General features: G+C 40.3%; 1 protein-coding gene across 19 annotated transcripts in view; it reads right to left on the bottom strand.

The window, feature by feature from the left end:
* CACNA1C (calcium voltage-gated channel subunit alpha1 C) overlaps positions 1-20,656 on the bottom strand; it is a 476,152-nt gene that overhangs the window by 67,686 nt on the left and 387,810 nt on the right. For all 19 annotated transcript variants that reach the window (XM_042889407.1, XM_042889395.1, XM_042889394.1 and 16 more), the window contains 9 exons: positions 17,470-17,529; positions 13,533-13,639; positions 11,967-12,054; positions 11,409-11,516; positions 10,679-10,731; positions 10,425-10,571; positions 9,321-9,522; positions 8,772-8,930; positions 5,744-5,854 (listed from right to left, as the gene is read on the bottom strand). In XM_042889407.1, the coding sequence (XP_042745341.1) occupies positions 5,744-5,854; positions 8,772-8,930; positions 9,321-9,522; positions 10,425-10,571; positions 10,679-10,731; positions 11,409-11,516; positions 11,967-12,054; positions 13,533-13,639; positions 17,470-17,529 (1,035 nt within the window). The remainder of the gene's footprint in view (positions 1-5,743; positions 5,855-8,771; positions 8,931-9,320; positions 9,523-10,424; positions 10,572-10,678; positions 10,732-11,408; positions 11,517-11,966; positions 12,055-13,532; positions 13,640-17,469; positions 17,530-20,656) is intronic.

Raw genomic sequence — 20,656 nt, 5'->3', positions numbered from 1 at the left:
AAGAAACACTAAGGACAGGTAGATCCATCAGTAAATGCAGCCTAAGAAATAACTATGGGTGATACTGGTGACATCCACTACCCAGAGGGTCATAGCCCTTCCTGGGATCCTGTAGGAACTGGTGCTGTGGAACTTGTTTGAAATGGTGCACAGAAGCCATTAAAGAATGGCAAGAATTCAGAGCAAAATAGCAGTGATAAATGAAGGACCGAACCAACTCTCTGAGGGAGATGGCATTGTGACTTGCTGCTCTACAAACAACATCCATAAACACTCAGAGGAGAAAGGTGCTGTCAGTGTTTGGCAAAGGGAACAGGCTTGTGATCTGTAGTCTCTCTGATAGTCATAATTCCTCAGAGGAAATCCCTTTCCACAAACACAGACCTGGATTTGACAAAATATATGATCATGTGCTTTACTTTATGCGTGGGAGTAGTTCTGTTGACCTATCTGCCATACTTTGAGATGGCACATCTCAATTCTCAACTCTCCAATTACAAGTCCTGATCTAGCTAATAAGAAGACACGTAAAATGTTTCCTGAAATGAATACTAGATGTTGTTCATCAGTAAAATAACTTATTCCAGGGGGCTGGAAAGATCTGAAATTCCTGGAGGAGAATCCATCCCCACATTAGCAGGTTTTGCAGAGCAGTTGGTCTTCATGGACTGCTTCTTGTGGGGACTTCTCTATGATGTGAGAACAGTGGTAACTGTGGGCACACAAGAGATCACGGCTCCTCTCATTCCCTTTAATAGCTTTCTCTGGAAAATGCACGACATAGCAGCAGCTTTTCTGTGCAGGAACTGGAAAACAACTCAACAGATGGTCTGGAGAATTTATAAAATTAGAAAAACAAAGCAGCAAAAGGCATTGGCTCAACAGCACTACTTCTAGACTGTCTCTCTTTGACGCAGCTAGTCTTGAAGCAGTTTATGAGCTTCAGCCAAGACAAACAGTCAGGTCCATTTGGGAATTTTGCTTTGGAGCAGCACATTAATGCTCCTTAAAGAGATGCAGGGCATGTAGTGGATGTTTTCATTATCAGCAGTCCTAATCATCCCAAATCTTTCTTGCTCACTGTTAGCATACCCTCCTGCCAAGACTGCATCAAGCACAGATGAGCTGTCTTATACAGTGCTTATATTTATCCTGCAGGAAAAATAAACCCTGAGAGAATGGAACCTCTCCTCCAGACAGTGCACCATACAGAAACACATGGGCTCTCAGAGGTCTTGTCCCTGCCCAGGAGACACTACCTGTACCCATAAATGGTACACAGATGGTACATAGATGGACAGCTAACACAGTCCTCTTCTCTACAGCCTCCCCAGAGACTATGACCAAAACACTGATCCCTTGAGATGATCAACAAAAAAGAATCATACCAGGGAGCTTACTGACCAGATCAACCAATCTCAAAAGTAACAGTATGTTTAGTTGGGGTAAATCTCTGATCTAACACAAGTACTAGTTGTAGGGATGGATTATCCCGATTGATTCTTTGCAGTCAGGCAGATCTGTGATCCTACTTAGTGTAGCATTTGCATTTTTTCACTTTTATTACCAAGAGAGAAAATAAGCGGGACAAATCTCACAGAATAAGAGTGAAGAATTAAAAAACTGGATATGGTAAAAAAAAATCTGTTCAGTCTGAGACTGCCAACTCCTCCATTATTGCACTGGTAATATATAGGTAGCATTAGAGTGGCAAAAATTTTTACTTCAAATAATACTGTGCCACATCACTGTCTGCAGCAGGAATTCTGCATCTTAGGAATTTCAGCCTTCCCTCCAAAGCTGCTCTGCATGGCCATGTCCCCATGGTGACTTCTGTAAGGAGCTGGGTGGTAGCAGCTCTGAGCATCCCAGAGACCTCCCCTAGTTCTGTTAACAATTCTCTCCAGAGAAGCTACAAATAAATAGCACCTTGTTCTAGTTTGCACAGATGGAGAAAGCTGTGATGCTGTATTGCTGCTGCAGACCATTCATTCCAAGATGAGAGCCCTGTGGTAGCTGCTTCGAAGTTACAAATCAGCTGTTGCACTGCTTACTGCAGTTGAAGGTTACCTGCAGCATCAGCTGCTAGATTAAGCACTGCAAAATTGGAGAAACTAGAGTGAAATAGTGAATTTCACCCCCTTCAACTGTGTGCTCAGTTCTGTTCTGCCACTTTCTCCTGGGGGTTGCCACCGAGGTGAGGACACAACACCTTCAGCTGCCTAAGTTTCTTGCTTTCTTGCTGTCAACTTTACTAATGACAAGCTCACAGTTCCTCTATTTTAGAGAACATACCAGATAGAAAAGAATGATGTTGGAGAACAAAATCAAAATGAGACGAAGCATCTTAAACAAAGGTTGTTTTGCGTTTAATTGCTATGAAAATGGCATTCAATTCTGCATTTCTGCATTCTAAAATTGCTGTTTCCTATCTGGGAAACACTAATATCACTTTGCATCTCATGTCTTTGTAAAACTGTTGGTAGTGAGTAAGAGATGGTGGCTGTGCTGTTCCCCTAGGTGACACAGTGAAATTCTTTTGGACTTTTTCAGCTGCTGTTACTGGGAATAACCTCCACCTGCAAATGTAGGTTGGTTGCTTTTATATCTTTCATTAAAGGAGAACACAAGATTGGGCCAAACAGAGGCTGGAACTAACAGTTTTCTCAATGGTGAAAGACTCCTACACGAGAACGTATTCTTGGCAAGTTCAAGTTCAATTCCAAATGTGCAGCCTAAAGATGAACAGACTATGCTACCCAGTGCTGGTCCACACCAATCCAAATGGTCTTCTAGGAGAGGTAGTTTCCTTTTTTGAGTTGCAGGTTCAGTCAACATGGAGCACAGAATGAAGGTTAAATCTCTGTACTGGACTAACACTGACAAGTTACACAGAGCATTTTGATATTTCCAAATTTGAGTGACTGAACTCAACATAATCTGGTGAGAGTACAATGCTGGAGGCAAGTCACTGTGCTGTGCTAGTGATTTTTATGAGTTGATTCCTGTTCTTATTCCCTGTAAGTTCTGTGGTCCCATTTTAAATAATATTGTTTATTTTCCTGAAAGTGTTTAATTACACTATCAGTTTAAGACAGTTTAATTAGATAGATTTGAACTACTTTTGGCATACAGTCCAAGCTGGGATTTTAAACAGATTTATTACTTTCTATGGCTATTCCTTCAGGATGGGCAGGGCCCAGTCTGAACTTGGTGCCTGATGTTTAGTCATGAAGTCTTTATTAATATTCTACTATTCTGGTCACAAGGAGGACTTCTTTTATATTCTCACTTCTACTATACTGTAGTAGCTGGGAAATTACAGAATCATGGAAAACTGGGCTGAGAGAAATCCTGTAAAACTAGTCTACTGCCTTGTCCCATGGTAGACTGTACATTCCTAAACTGCTTCTAAGAAAAGGTTCATTTTACTTAATCTTAAAACTTCAAATGATGGAGATTCCACAATCTCTTTGGGGAATCTCTTACAGTGTTTTTCTGTCTGGAGGATGGGTTTGCCCTCAGCTGACTTTGCTTTATTCTTTGTTGTGCAGCAAAACTTGAAAAGGAGATTCAACACAAGAAAGTAAGACACAGGAAGTAGAAAGGACTTGCAACATCAACAAATCCAGCTCCTTACCGTTAGGGGCAACCATGTCAGATAAAACCTTTTCTGCGTACATACGGAGCTCAAGAGTTGAACTGACTGGACTTCTTCCCAAATGCTCAAAACAAATTCTGCCAGAGAACCTCAACTTTCTCAAAGTTAAGAATCTCCCATAAAGTAGAACCATGAAATCAAAAGAGTGTTACAAAGTCTGTGAGGTACACTTCTAGGTATATTACATGCAGATAAAAATTTTACAAAGCGCTGAAAGATTTGGTGGCAAAATCTCAAAAGTGAAAGGTAGATCCCTCCTTAGAATTGAAATCCCTTCTGATACAGATGATGACACTTCTAAATTTCCCAATGTAGTGTTTGAGATCTCATGAAATAACAGCCCTTCACCAAGACAGCATGAGATGATCCTAACCTTCAACAGAAGTACGTCTAAGAAAGGAGAATGATATTGGGTTCAGGAAGCAAACAAACATTGTGACTCTTGTAAAAAAATCCTGGAAAAAGCATTCCTGGAAGGAGAGAGGCCAGGTGGATTTAATGTCAACACAGAAATAACAAGAGAAAGTTATACTGAATTCAGTAGAATGGGAGAACAATGTTTCTGAGCTGAGGATGAAGATGTTAAGACCTGGGAGAAGGGTGTAACTTCAGTGAATCCCTGCATGTTTAACATGATGGACATCTTAGTCATAACTGGTGCCTCAGACAGCATTTGCCAACCCCTGTGTATTAAAGCGTTCTGCAAGATGCAATTCCATGTATTAATGTATTGTTGAAAATATAAAAAAAAAAGGCATGAGTTGCCTGTCTGTGTTTAGGTATCTTCATTACTCTCCTTATGACATGCCACTGAATTTAAACCCTAAAAAAAGACTCAACTAATTTTAAATTATGGAGGTTGATCTGAAAGGAATGCCTCCTATTTTATTATGTTGGCCCATGACTTTAGAGGTGGATGTTGGCAGTATGGCAGTGGAGGTCAGGCCTTCTCACAAATATTCCATTACATTTTGTTGCTGTGTGACAGATGGTAGCTGAGGGGCAGCCTGACAAAATGGTGCCTGATATGGAAGTGTGCTTGAAGAAAAGCTGTGTAATTAAATGCCTTCACCCAGAAAAAAAACCACCCATTGACATTCATCAACACTTGCTGAATGTTTATGGAGACCAAACAGTGGATGTTGGCACGGTGAGGTGGTGGGCGGTGCATTTCAGCAGTGGCAACAGTGTCAGAAGGTCACCTCTGCTGGTGCAGATTTTTATGAGTTCGGCATTCAGGCTCTTGTCCATTACTGGTGAAAATGCATAGCTAATAATGGCGACTTTTTTTTGCAAAACAGTCTTTAGTAGCTGAGAATTTTCTCTATTAACTGGCATTATTGTCCTCTTTGTATCTGTTATAGTTTCCATGAAAATATATAGGAGTCATTACTTTCAGAGCAATCTACATATGTGAGGTCAGAAACTTTGTCCTTTGAGCTGTGACAACTGACTTGGAAGAGTTTGTATCTTACTCTATGATACAACTATACTAGCAGAATGTCATGGCCCAATGGATTGGACAACCCCTTCAGACAGCATCTGCTGAGGTACTGAATACTATCAATGAAGTCTTAAATTCCAAACTAAATTAAGCCAAACTAGCACTGAACCACAGTCTTCCCAGAAGAAACATCTTTTTCCTAAGGTTCATAACTCAAAATGAGTCATACTTGATTAACTTTACTTGGGCCAGGAGACTATCATGGGATGCTATTTCTATTCCATTTTAGCAAAGTCACAGCAAGCATCAGAATGACGTTCAGCATGGAATATATTATAGCCTTGACATAGTATCACCAGTATACCATAATGAAAACAGAACTAGGAATCTTCTCTATTAGCAGAAGTTGCTGTTTTTTCTTATTTTCTTATTATTATGTTTTAATATTTGGCATGTCTACTCTCCAGTGAAAAAGTTATTAAATACATATGAGACTCCAATCCAGAGAGCAACTGTCCTGCTCAGTTCTTGGTGGGGTAATAGATCGGAGAGTTTCACCTCCTCCTTCTCCTCACAGCTGCCCCGCACACATGCACACACACACAGAGGCCAGGAAACTCTACACCTATAGCACCTACCTTGGGTTTGAAGGCAATTAACTTCAGGACCATCTCGACAGTGAAGAGCCCAGTGAAAAGCATGTTGAGGATGTTCATGGCTTCCTTGAACATGCAGCTCTGACCGTAGTGCTGAAAAACATCATCCCGGCAGCAGTGAGGAATGGACATACCAGCTAGTCATGTACATGCATGGCTACTGCTAATCTTCCTCCATATCAGAGTTCTTGAAAGGAAATCCCGGTATGCTCCATTTAAGAAAGATGTATAATTCCCATCTCCCTTCAAACATAAGCATTTCCATACCTCTAGCCATTTTTGCCATCTGACTCCGAATCTCATCTCTTTTCAAAAATGTCACACTTATCATTCCAATTGAGGGCTCATTATAAATCTGCACACATGGTGCAAGCAGTTTGCAGTTGTGTTTATCTCACCTTTCTCTAAGACTTGGGTCACTTTTTTTGTTTGATTGCTGTTGTGTTGTGAATGGACGTTTCACTGCACTGTTCATAATGATACCAAGCCATTCCCCAAGTAATTGCACTTAATTCAGGACTCTACAAATACATGAGCAGCTCAAATCATATCTTTCCAAAATACATTATCTTGCATTTGTCAATTTTGAATTAAATTTGCAATCATGCTGGCTATTCACTTAACTTTATTAAGATCTTATGAAGTTACTCTCTGTCATCTATTGATTAATTCATATACTGTCTCCTGCAGATTTTGCCACCTCACTTTCCATATCCCTATTTCCAGATCTTTACTCTTGGGACTGATTGCCTTGCTCAAAGGTTGTCTTTCAGTGCATGTTCCTCTGTTGTTGCTTAATTTTGATAATTTTAACAACTTGGGCTGAATTCTCATATTCTGCAATAGCTGAGGGTGACTTTTTTTGAAAGGAATTTCTGTTAAAATAATTCAGCTGCCAATGAAGGACAGGCCAGGGAAAAAGTACATTGTTGAGGCGTTTTCAGAATTTATTGTGACATTTCCCTCGTGAGATTCTAGTATCTTTAGGACTTAAAAACTTGGAATTTTACTGGAATGTGGCTTTTGTGTCAGCTGTTCCTTACGAAGTTTGACAAAATATGACCATAAGCTTTTGAAAAACTACATTTTCATTAGGATGAGTATAGGCTTCCTAGAATCTCCAGAGATGCTGTCCTGTCTGCAGGCTCACAAACATCTCACAGCTTCTAGCTCCATCTGCCCTTTCTGTCCACCAATGTTTCAGCAACTGAGCATGCTCCAGAACTTGAGAATGAACATAATAGTCCTCTGTTGCTTCATGACACAGCAAAGCAGTAGATCCTACAGATGAGAGCAGAGAGGAACCAACTCAAAATGAAAAGGGAGGCAAGAGAGATCTTAAGCAAAGAGTTGAAGGAATGAGCCAGAAAAGGGCAGACTTCAAGAAATGTACAGAACAGACAGTGTCTCTCTTAAGCCTCATTCTCTGACTAAAATTAATACGGAAATTTTTTTGTTAACTGACCACTTTGTTATGTCTTCTTCCTCTTCCTTGCTCTTACACCTACACATATTTCACTATTACTTTTATTTGCCCTTCTTGGAGATCTAGCTTTGGATATCTCTTTGGAGGACGGGCAACCTGGTCTAGTGGTTGGCAACTCTGCACATAGCAGGGGGTTGAAACTAGATGATCATTCTGGTCCTTTTCAACCTAGGCCATTCTATGATTCTGTGATTCTATGATGACAACTAACACTAGTTTTTGAAAAACCTCAAGCATTAAGGAAAATTCTCAATGTAGTGATAGTAGCACCACTAGTGAAGTGAGCTAGCACTCATCTATCAACAATATTTTAGGTAGAATTGATCCCAATTTGCTGTGATGGAGAAAAGAATACAGCCTCTTGCGGTTCTTTCTAAAGAAATTTCTATGATTCTTAACACAGAACAAAGTAGATACCAGGGATCTCCTATGCTCTACTCCCACTTTCATAGAACCATAGAATCATTAAGGTTGGAAAAGACCATTAAGATCAACTATTACAACCATCAACCCATCCCCACCATGCCCATGAACCACACCCCTCAGTTCCACATCCACACAGTTCCTGAACATTTCCAGGGACGGTGAGTCCGTCGTCGTCCCCCCCCCCCCCCGCTGCCTTCTTGGCACCGTTGGCAGCCTGTTACAATTCTCTTTCTGAGAAGAAATACGTCCTTCCTGGAGCCCTTTGCCCTTCAGGACTGTCACACAAGGGACTCTCCCAACCAATGTCCTGAACAGTCTTCCCTCCAGAAGTTCAACACAGCAGTTTTGCTAACTCCTTTCCTGACTTAACCAAGAACAGAGAACTCTATCACTTCGTGGTTACTACACACAAAATAGCTTCCGACAACTACATATATCAATCCTTCTTTGTAAACAGCAGATCTAGAGAGATGCCTTCCCTGGTAGGCTTTCTTACCAGCTGTGTCAGGAAGTTATCTTCCACACACACCAGTAATCTCTTAGACTGTTTCTTTTCTGCTGTATTGTATTTCCAGCAAATGTCTGATAAGTGGAAGTCCGCAATGATAATAAGGGCTACTGCTTGCATGACTTGTGTCAGTTGCTTGTCAAATACTTTATCCTGATTGGGTGGTCTATAATAGACTCCCACTGGGAAATTAGCTTTGTTGGCCTTCCTCCTTCCATGTACAGATTCAACCTAATAATTAGCAGCACTGAGCTCTACAACATCAAAAGAATACCTGACATACACAGCCCTAATTGCTTTGTTTACCAACCTATTTGCACCCTATTTTTTAACATAGGAAAGGCCAAAACTGAAAATTCATATCTCAGGTGATTTTGACAGTTCAAGGTTTATTCTTGCACTTCATAGAATACAAGTCAGAACTGAGAAATCACTTGCATTGTACAATTCCTTTAATAATGTTCCTCTCCCACTCTCCCTCAACTCATGATGTGAAAGCAAAAGTAGGTCTCAATCTCTGTAATTTCTACATTTTCCCCAACAAAGCCTAACAATTCATCACCTATGAGGATTTCTATTTGCTTACTTACTTGCATGGCCAGACAGATGGTGTTCAGCAGGATCAAAACGAACATCAGGTATTCAAAATAGGTGGAGTTGACCACATACCAAACTTTGTACTGGTACTGATTTTTTGGGATGTATCTCCGCAGGGGCCGGGCCTTCAGGGCATACTCTACGCACTGGCGCTGTGAAAGAGATATGATATGTTTAAAAATCAAAAACAGAATACAAGGTTGATTAGCTACTTCCAGATATTATAAAAGCACAACGTGTTTCAATCTATTTTCTTAAATTACTGCTTAGAACAAGAATTTCTTTTAGGTCGTACAGAGAAAGTGTATGTTCTACCTGTTTTAGACATCCATATGTATTTTCTTTGGACAGAGAACACTCATCTAATCTCACTGAGCCAAATGGCACAGCACATATTTTAAAGTAAATATTTTCATTTGTGCAAATCTTGCAGATTCATCTTGTTTGCATTTTCACATGTTACTCTCTGTATATATTTCTCTCTTAAATTCTTATTGTCCATGCATTTCTATCTTTAGAGGCAGTAAGTGGTCATGAATTACCTGGTTCTTGTCCAGCTCACAGTTCTTGTATTCTTGTTCTCCTTGTTCCTGAAATGTGACGATGACGAAACCAACGAAGATGTTCATCATGAAGAAAGCAATGATGATGATGTAGATAATAAAGAAGATGGAGATCTCAACCCTGTGATTATAGATGGGTCCCACATCCTCCATGTGGGAATCAATGGACCTATACAGCAACCTGGAAGCAAACAGGAGCCCAATGCAGAGAAAATCTGCAGCTGTCATGAGGCCTTATAGGTGATATTATAAAACTCATCTGTGCATTTTTTTCTACTTGTATCAAAATTACTTCATTCATAGATGCACTGATTTGCACTGATTTGAGTATAAACTCTTGCAAAAAAGAGGACACAACTTTTATTAACTTAATACACTTGAATCTGGTCAGGGTCAAGGGTAAACTGTATTTCTAGTTGAACAATAAAAACTTAAACAACAACAAGCATGCCCTTCAGTTAACAGAAGAGTCCATGTTGTTGGGAACTGAGTTTTGTGAGAAAAAAGGATCTCAACACTTTAACATTTGTTAGTGCTGCTGTTGGCATCACCTGGTGACACAGTTCAGGGACAAACCCAGGATACCCTAGCAAACCTATGTCAGTCTGACTGAGTGAAACCAAGGGTATCCTTGGTCTATGTGACATAGACAGGACAGCCTGGTGAGTTATCTTGTGTCTATCTGTATTGCCAGCATTGGTGGATTTCATAATGGCCCACTGGCTCCATAGGAAACTTTTAACATTTACCAGTATTGACAAGTGCCTGACAGGCATTTTTATCCCTCTGTATACACAGTATTTGTAACAATTATTGCTACTATTGCTGCTGTTGGCAATAATTTCTTAAGAGCTACAGACAGCGCTGTAAGCTGTTAACAAGCACAAGAACTGCAGTTCATGCAGGTCCTGAGGAATTTACAAAGCTCATAATACTACAATGACTGCTGCTACTATTGCTACATTTAATACTCTAAAATTTTTAAATACTTAGAATGGGAAAGATAGTTCTCTACATTTGAATTTTCTCTTTTGAAATGAATGAGGACATTAGTAGTGAAGCATTGGACCAAGAAGCACTCACTCTGGCCAGCCCTCGAAGGTTGAGACAGTGAAGAGGGCCATCATGGCAGTCAAGACATTGTCGAAGTCAAACTTGCTGTTCTCCCAGCTCCGGGGCTGGATCATTGGCTGACTGACCTCACCATCCTTGTATGTGATGTAGTATCCTCTGTGGGTGGAAAGGAGAAAGAGAACATGGCAGAACTGCACTTCTGGTACCTGACCCTGAGAGCAGGTGGCAAGTGAAAGTGGCTAAGTGGGAAAGGTCAGACTCACCTGCATTCTGCTTCAGTCTGCTTGGAGCTGTCAGTGCAGCTGTAGAGTTTGCCCTTGAAGAAGAAGAAAGAGGAATGAAGCTTCCCTTCCTAACAGTGGAAGGGATAGGGTTGATCATATACCAGGGAGGCTTGCTTAACTGCTATGGGTATGTTTACATGCTCTTTTACAGGCAGATGTGAATGAACTAAACCAAGAGTTGCCTTTGTCTGGGTACCTCAGAGCACAGACTTTCATTGGCTTGCACAGTGCTCTTTGTGTATCCTGAGGTACATGTGCACTAAGTGCTGCTGAACACTGATTGTCAGAAGGGTGGTGAAGGGCAAAGAAATAAAAGTAGACCTAAAGAACAGAATAAGTAATCTCCAGTGATTACCACTGGATGCATGCCCACTCTTCTGTAAAATGTAATGTAGACAGCCTGCAATTACCAGTCCTTTAGAAAAGCCCCTTTCACCTCTGTCACTAAGTCATGCCACAAGCAATTTGGAGAATAGGGTTACTGATGATTTCTTAAATTACAGATGAGTTGCAACAGTTCTGAATTTGATCGATCCAGTTTTAGTAACTCCTGGTAGTAGGAGACCAAGTAATACTGACAGTGCCCCACATTCTATCTCACATGGAAAGATTCCATCTCCCCCTCCTCAGGGTTTTTCATGATATTTTTCTTCCCACCCGAGAAAACAGCTCAGTGCAATGGACGAATGAATGGGTCAAATAGTTTTACCTTAAACAACTGAACTCCAATGCAGGCAAACATGAACTGCAGCAAAGTGGTGACAATCACAATGTTTCCGATGGTTCGGATGGCAACAAACACACACTGGACTACATGCTGCAAATGGAAGATAGGAACAAAAGTAACTTGTAGGACTGTTCTGAGTTGCTATGGTTACAAATGAAGCCCAAGACTGTAACAACAAATACAAGAATTTCATTTAGCCACTGCCCACTAAGTAATGTCTCAGGAAAAGGGAGAGAAAACCAGTGTGTAACTTTTATCACCGTACTCCTCAAAGCAGACAGAAAGAGTCAGGAAAATACCAGAGCTCAACTCTATGAAATGTCTGGCAGCACAACCTTACATAGTTGGGCACTCACCAGCCCACATGAAGAAATTTAACTAATAGAGCAAGGCTTGTGAGCCCATCTGCAACCCTATAGAAAATGACATAATTTAACATTAGTGGTGATGCTTAAACACTATTTGAAATGTCACAAAAGTCCTTGTAGCCTGAAATAACTTGAATAGATAATTTGCAGAAGACATTGGGATTCTTCTAACCTTTAGTCCTTTGGCTCTGTTGATGGCCCTCAGTGGTCTAAGCACTCGCAGAACACGCAAAATCTTCACCACATTGATGGCACTGGATCTGTAAGAAAGTATTGGGAAGTTTGAGAGAGACAAAAATATAGTGAGTTTGCTGCAAGGACTGATAGATCTCACCCACTTTCTTGTTTGAAATCCTACATAGCCTTAGACAGGTTGGACAACTATGGTCAATTATTTGCTACTTGCTGTGGCACCTCAGGGGTAAGAAAATCATTCTTGCATCACCTTCATAGGTCTTGCTTCCTGATCTGGGCAGCCTTAGTATACATTCTCCTGACTTTCACCAGCTATGCTATGTTAATGAAAGGAATGGAATATGGACAGGGATTCTTTAATAAGCAGAGCAAATTGCAAAATACTCTGCAGCTATCTAATGGAAACTGTGCCAAGATGTAAGCACTGCAAGACATTTTCAGGTAAGTCTTAAATAAGCATTCTGCTGAAATATTCATAGAAGAATGGACAGCCTAGACAACTTGGGCAATAAAGTACACTGCCCAGGTAAGGTGTGATCCTTTCTACGTGTTTGGCCTCTGATTCTGCAAAGCAAATAAATGTGTATGTAACTTTATGGATGTGGAAACTCACTGAACAGGATGACCTGTATGCTTAATTTTAAGTGCAGAACACAACTACCTACTACAACTACAGAGCTCTTAATCTTCCTTGTCTAAAACCCTGACTGAAGATCTTCTCCATGCTGGAGGATGTCAGGTTCTTCTAATTTTGAGAACAGTTTTTTTTTGCAAACACATGAATAGTCTAGTTAGAGCTGTAGGATCAAAACAGGATGTCAAAATGTCCTCTGAGCTGTTATTAAGACTTCTACTGAAAGCCCAATGGTCCTGAAAAATCTTTCTGCTTGACTTATTGAGCTCTTAAACATATCATACATGAGCTGCTAACCTGTGATGAGAACAACAGGGACCTGCTTTTTTATTAACCATGCTATTACTTAGGAAACTTTCAATCCAACACAAACAGTTCCACATATTCAAGTGAATCTGTAAATTATTAAGAAAATTAGCAGATCACAATAAAAAGTGTATTCACATAAGTGGATTCATCTGCCACTGCCACCAGTACTCCACACATTCTTGCACAGCTCTTAAATCACTTGATGGTCTTTCATTGACCAAGACTCACAGCATACTAGGAAGTAGCAAAACACTATCACCCTACATTCTATAAAGAAATAATGAGATGGAACAGTATGTCACTTAACTGCCCTGATCTGACAAAGTGACTCATACATCTTGGAACAAAGCTGAGTGTTGTAATTCCCGATGGACCAAATTTCTTGTTCTCATTTGATCTTTCAAGAAGATCCTCTATCCAGATCATTGGTATAGCATTTCCCAGCCATTAGAACCCCTCCTGAGAATGAGTTTTTATGCCTCTTGAATCAAGTGTCTTGAGGCTCATGAAAACAATCTTACCCGGATGAAATGATGAGATTGAAGTACCATTTCCCAACCCTGCCCTAAAAAAACAACCAGTTGAAAATAGCTCACTCACTGGATTCCGAAAGAGATGAGAGAAACGCTGACCACCAGCAGGTCTAAGATGTTGAAATAGTTTCTGCAGAAGGAGCCCTTATGGAGGAAAGCCCCGTATGCAGTCATCTGCAGGAAGGCACATGAAGACACAAACACACTTTGCCATTAGCATCTGTACAGAAACCAAACCCATCTGGTTGAGCTCACAGTATATATTTGGGCAGGAGTGGCATTTCTAACATAGCAGACTATCTACCCACAGCCCCAAAGGAGAATTTGAGTCCCCATGGAAAGAAGAGAGAGGAAGATGACAGTAAAATAACTATGAAAGACCTAAATAGGGAAAGCCAATACTAGGTTTAGTGAGGAAAATATGCACTTTGAGTGCATAGAGTACATAAAATTTAGTCAGTAAAGCAGTAAAATAATTGTTTGCAAAAACTACTCCTTGCATTTATATGAGCTTCCCTTTTTCTTCAGAGGCAGAGGACACTTGTGAGTATTACGCTAAGTATTATCTAAAGGCATCTTTAGCTGAACTGAATAAAAAGCATGAAATAGAAAGGGCTCTTTTGTGGTGCTTTTTAATGCACAGCTGCAGTGGACACTTGAGCTCTCTTCCTTCTGTGAAAAAATAAAAATAAAAAAAATAGAATTCCTAAGGGATTTAACTGCTTTAGAGCTGAAGCAAAGCATTAGGCAGAATTTCTGTTCTCTTCAGTTTGCTCCTTCTGTTCAGTTCAATCCTACACCTTTTTTCTTACCACCACCAAGTTTCTTTCATTTTTTATTTTACAAGAAGTTGCATTTTCTCCTTGGTTTTCCTAACAAAACCCAAAGTAATGTTCCTTGACATAGAGAAGTTTGCTCATGGAGGAAGTCATTATGAGCATCATTCAGTTGAGGAAGGGAAAGATTTTAATTATTTTACCTGGACTCTCTACCCTTTCTGGGCACAAAGGGGTATTGAACACTTGCTGGTGCCAAGGAGGATGTCTCAGCTCCAGAACTGGATTAAGTGACAGAAATGTTAATGTTATAAATAGAAATGGGTCTCAGCCACAGTGTCAGATCTAAACACTTCTGAGCTCACAAAAGTAAAGGCCTTAACTTTAAATTTTAGAATGAGCTCAGTTTTAGAATGTGACTAGATGAGTCTGACATGGTGAAAGAGGGCGAGGGTTTATTTTACCACCTACCTTAGCTTTGGTGAATGATGTAAACTAGTTCCTTTGAAGATACCCCATTCCCACAACTGCTAATCTCATTACCTGGGCTAGGAACATGGGCTTCTAAATTTAGTCCTCTGATTCTCATCTAAGTTAGATGTCTATAGTAACTTGAAACAGACACCATGAGACTGTTCCCCAAATATTGGACTGTTCCAACTGAGAAGTATGAACTAGAAATTCAACCTGGGTTTTTCTGGCTCCTGTCAATAGCTCACGATGGTGCAGCCTCTATCGATTTCCAGACATGCCTACCTGTGACAATTGCAGTCAGAGGAGAGTGGAAAGGCACATGGTATATCAGATTATTTTCTTCACCAAACATTCATGACATCAGGGAACCAGCTATCAATCAATCAGACAGAACTGAGAGGGGAGGAAGTATAAACTCTTGGCTTGGCTTAGAATTTATACTTATAACAACATATTTGATTGGGAAAGGGGTGAGGGGGTTCTTGCCATAACAAAGGAGGTAAAGGTGCCCTTTACTGGTCAGATTTTGTATGGCAATCTTGAAAGAAAGGAGACACCATTGAAATCAGGAGGGGAAGCTCTGCTGAATTTATGTTATATACAAACTGTGGTTCTCTCAAACTTGTGGAGAGAATTTTTTTTTTACTGAAGAGACACTCAAAGAGTGCATAAATTATGTCTGCCTCCCACTTGGGGCACTGAACAAAGCTCAGGATGCCATGTAAAGCCAAACAATAACTAACTTCAAAACACTGCAAAGTTGTTCACCTTGCTAACATTCATCAGACTCCATCATGGCAATGTGAGTCTTGCGGATACTGCCATCAACATGAGGTCAGATAAAGCTTGTTTCTTCACGGCCTTGATAATCACATAGTCATTTACTCTTTTGCTTCTAATTATTTACTCCAGCTTTTCTGTTGTGCAAAAGATTTTGCTTAACACAAGGCAGCAGAGAAACAGGCCCTGAGAAACCAAGGAAATTGTGAAGCAGAAACTACAGGATAAGGACAGAAGAATTTCTTAAATGTTGGTAGTATTTGCATCTCTCTCCCACTTAGGCCTGGAGGAAGTCCAGAGATGCTGAGCTAAATCTTCTCACGTTAACAGGAGGACATCGAGGAGGTAATAAATAGGTACTATGCAGTACACTTCCCTGATGAAAACAGAGCAATATGCCAATGAATTAAGGTCTTTTATGCTTTCTCTGAAATCATTAGGAGCATTACCATTTGCTTCAGTGGTCGCAGAATTGCTGCTGTAATTTCAAACAGGCGGGATGGTGCCCTGATGTAGAAAGCCAAGCATTGAACTATAATTTTTAAGTGTTGCTGTTGAGATGTTTTCCTTTTTTGACAAGCCTTTAGGTGTGTGCACGTTCACATTTATTGTGCAAACACGGATGCACATGCCACAACAGCATATTATGTATACCTCTTTGAAGGATATTATGGTTTTGGTGATTTAAAGTCGTATCAAAAGCACGGCTCTCTACAAAAATATGCACAGGCCGCCCTACTTGCCAGCCTCCAGATTAGATACTGTTATTAGGGTCTTCAGCTGCAAGATCTGAGCAACTTGAGGTTGCTGCCTGCCAGTACTTAGCACCAGCTTGCTGAGAAAAAAAAAAACAAGCTTCCAAGCAAACCTAGCATTTAGAAAGCCAGAACTTTGCTCAATTATTGTTATTTAAATTATTAGCCTACAAATTTGGGATAATTAGAGTTAAGAACAAGGCAGCCTATTTTTATTTTCTTCTGAGCTAAAACATTCTGCTGCACATTTCCTTTGGTAGAGGGCACATTTCCTGGGAAATACGAAGCCAGTTTTAAGAGGTACTGCAGCAGTTTATATTTGCAGCCACAGTCCTTTGTGCTTCAGTGTTTTATATTCTTGGTTATTTCTCCATACCTGAAAAAATTAGCTTATGCACTGTGTTCAGTGGTAGCATCACTGCCTGGCTCCTATATTTGCACCCTGTAACCTTACACAGAAGTCATTGGCTGCTCTCTGGCCCAACCTCATGACCTGTGCAGAACTGAGACTTTCTCTTTGAGCTGTAGGACGAATCAGAGGAGTATGAGCTCAGGGTTCTTTGTACAGCAAATAAATTCAGTTTTGGAAAAACTGGCCAGGGCAGTGAGAGCATTTTCTGGGGTGATGGCCTTTTTCTTGGTCCTCTCCTACTTGTCATCCTGTCATTGCATTTCCCCTAAAAAGCACTATGTTGATACAGGCCTTATTTTACAAGTTCACATAAGATTTTTAAGCAACTATCAAAAGCATAAAACCAAAAGATAAGCAATCTTTTGTGCTGAGAGTTAAAGGAGTTAAGGAGAAAAAAAAAAAAGGAGTGCAACAGAGAGCAAGAGAAGGCAAAAGAGAAAGAAAGAAAAAGAAAGGAATAAAGGAAGAAAGGTAGAAAGAAAGGTAGAAAGAAAGGTAGAAAGGTAGAAAGAAAGAAAGAAAGAAAGAAAGAAAGAAAGAAAGAGAGAGAGAGAGAGAGAGAGAGAGAGGAGATAGAAGTAGAAAATGAATTTATTGCTCAGATTGGTTACCTTAAGAATAATTTCTAATGTAAAGATACTAGTGAAGACATAGTCTGCATTGCCTAGGATCTGAAAAATAAGCACAATTGGGTTAGTTGTACTGAGCGTGACCCAGGAACAAACAGGCGTGTGTGTTAGCAACAGATAGTGGCAGAAAACTAGTAAGCTTGTGAACAGGTAATGGTAGAGAAGATGGGCACTTTACCTTCAGAGCAATTTCAATGGTGAAAATGACAGTAAAAACTATATCAAAATAAAAGAGAACCTGAAAAAACAAAAGGGAATAGGAGTGGGGAAGGTAGATCAGTGACTGGCCACTGGAATGGGAAATCACAGTTCAAAAGCAAATACACAAGTCTCTTAACAAGGGGAAAAGGAGGACTATATGGGGAATGGTTTTGTAATGACGTCCTGTAGAGTGTAGTGAAGGTCCTGACACATAGGACAAGCAGCACATTACATGAGATATTTTCTAAGTTACAATCCCAGGAGGGCTCTGGAGGGAAAACAAGCTTTTGGTTGTTTTTATTGCAGGATTTTCTTTCTTTATTGGTTATTTAGTGATCTATTTATTGATTGTGATAAAGAGCAGACAGTGTAAGGGTTTTTATTAAATAGATTTCCAAACTGAGAACATGAAGACTTCTGGTCTCTCAGTGGAAAACTTGAGATTCCTAACTTGAATTCAGGCCTGTTTTGTGTTTCTCAAAAAGGTGAAAAAAAGGTATCCAGACTGCAAATTGATGCACAAGCTCTCTTTTTTCTTTTTCCTCTACCCTGGGTTAGGGTGAAATAGAAATGCTTTGCCAATTGAACTGAATCACTGTGACAATAATTTAGCCATGCATCAAATGTGCCCAACTTATATCTTCTATCTTTCCATTGACGTTCTGTAAAACAGGCAAGCTAAAACACCCATCATTTCCATCAATTTAGATCCAGTGGTGGGCATAGCAGTGGCATGCATAGCAAACCACAAGAAGGGGCCCTGTCACAGAAGGCAGCAGCAAGTCTGGAAGGGTTAAATGATTTGCAGAGTAACAGCATCAAGGATGCAGATGTCTTTCATTGCCCATTGATCTACATCTCACAAAGGTAAATGGGAACTCCTTTACTGACTAGTGGGACCAGAACTGAGATCTCTTTGCTTCCAATGAATTCCAATACCAACCATTTTGGTGTTACATACACTGGAAAAAGTAAAAATTACAAATTCTGTGCCCATGGATAAGTGTTGTTTTAGCTTAATCAAGTTCTAAACATGAAGGCCACTATACGGAAGCAGTAGAAACCTGATTATTTTTCAAACTGAAGCCTCTACTGCTAAAACATTAACAAACATACTGAAGTAGACTTACCCTTCTTACAGGTCTTAATTCTATCTAGGTGATTTTGCTCTAACTCAGGTGGATAAATTCTTACAGCTTGGTACATCCTGGGCAATGAAGCAACTACTGCAAACTAGAGGGTTACTTTAGATCGTACTGTTAAAGCATGATCCCAATCTAGACTAATTTACAGATAATGAAGGTCAAATAGGGACACGTATAACCTACTGTTGGTTTGTAACCCAAAAACCCTCTGGTCTCTACAGGATTTTTGACCCCAAGACTAATGCAGAAGTTGTTCTGACCTCTTCAGTTCTGGCTTAGGCTTCATAATTTTTTGCAACTTAGAGAATTAAAAAAAGGGCCATTTCAAGGATGGATGGACATCAGTTGCATTGTATATTAATTTCCACACATTACAGCTGGAAATGTCCCCTCATGTTGCTGCCATATAGGTCCTGACATCTGGTTATTGTATCAGTGGAATAATTTTATAATCAATGTGCTGGATTCATGGGTACTCTAAGGCTGGTTTGCATGACTCCACCGACATAAAGTGGCCATAAACTTGATTAAAGTGGATGATTATGCTGGGCCTGCAGCTGCTTTACATCACCAGAACACTGCAAAGCAGCTAGGACATATTGGTGAACCTGCATCCAGAGCTGCACCTCGTGAAGACATTCCATACAGATGAAAAATCTCACCTGTGTAACTGGTACTATTTACCAGCAGGCACACCTATTCTTCCCTAAATACATATTTAATCCAGAATATATTAAAAGCAAAACAAAAAAACCAGAGAGACTATTGTAACTTAACATTTTAGGTCTTGCATGGGATTTGAAGAGTGTTTGACCAGACTGGAGAGACACTTGCACAGACTTGCTGCCTGAGCCCTGTGTGACACAGGAGAGATGCAGCCACTAGCTCACCCCAGGGGAGATGCAGTACCCAGGCCTCTTTGTTAGCCCTTGCTGGAGGAGCTGCTCTCTATCCCTTCCAGCTCTGGGACAGTTTGTGTCAACAAGAGCACTGGTCTGCAAGAGTCACAGTGAATGCCTGCTTATGTTGTTCCACAGTGAGGGCAGGGTAGGTTGTTTGCTTTCAGCTTGCTTTATTTCCCTCACAGGCACAGAGCAGACACGATCTTACTCTACTACTGCCAAACAATAAAGGCAGACCACTTTTGCAACCCAAACATCTTGTCAGTGTCCCCTGGCATGACACATTTTAAACACCCGTACCTGCAAAAATTAAACACAGAATTTCATGCAAAATCAATGAGTTCAAATACACAACATAACACTTTGCACTAAAACTTCAGCTTTTTTATTTACTACTTTTTTCTTATTTAAATCTCTGCTATGGATTCTGCATCTGCTTCTGTCAGAATCCAATATGCCAGCTGATACCATTCTGCAGGACTGATACCAACTGATGTACTTGCAGTCCTACATGGTGGGCACACTCACCCATGTAGAAGCAGATTGTTACTGTTACATGTTGGGCTGTTATTTTGTAGCCTCCTTCAGGAGGAAATGCAAAGCAACTCTGAGATAAATTCAGAAATAAACTTCCATTAATACCTTCTCTGCATGCATCTGTACATTTAAATGTGTGCTCAGGCCAGGATAGTTCTGGGAAGTAGAACACTGAGCATTAAAATAAGGTCTTATTATTAAAAAAAGGAAAAAAAAATTGTTTATGTCTAGCAAGCTCTTCCAGCCACCAAATTGCCACTGCAGACAGCAGAGATCAGAAGTCTCACATATAGTTGCTGACACTTCTCATTTCTGTAGTGATCCCAGATTAATGGAAACTACCACTGGCAAAGCTAAGCACTGGGCATTTCAAAAGGCTAATAAGAATGGCCAAGAAGGAAATTGAGAATATATCTCTGTGCTGAATGCCTTCCTCTTCTTCCCCTAGCTTGGCCAGGAGAGGAGCATGGCATATTTTCTGAGGATTATCTCAAATTCAGTGATGGCTTTGCAGCTTGCACTGAACCAGCCTGATTCTAACTTAAAAGACACCAATTTCCCCCAGAGTGATGGTGTCAAA

This window comes from Lagopus leucura, unplaced genomic scaffold (genome assembly GCF_019238085.1).
Source record: "Lagopus leucura isolate 7727_CA_CO unplaced genomic scaffold, USGS_WTPT01 Super-Scaffold_100159, whole genome shotgun sequence".
NCBI lineage: Eukaryota > Metazoa > Chordata > Aves > Galliformes > Phasianidae > Lagopus > Lagopus leucura.
The sequence above is the reverse complement of the archived record's forward strand: the minus strand, read 5'-3'. Positions and strand labels throughout refer to the sequence as shown.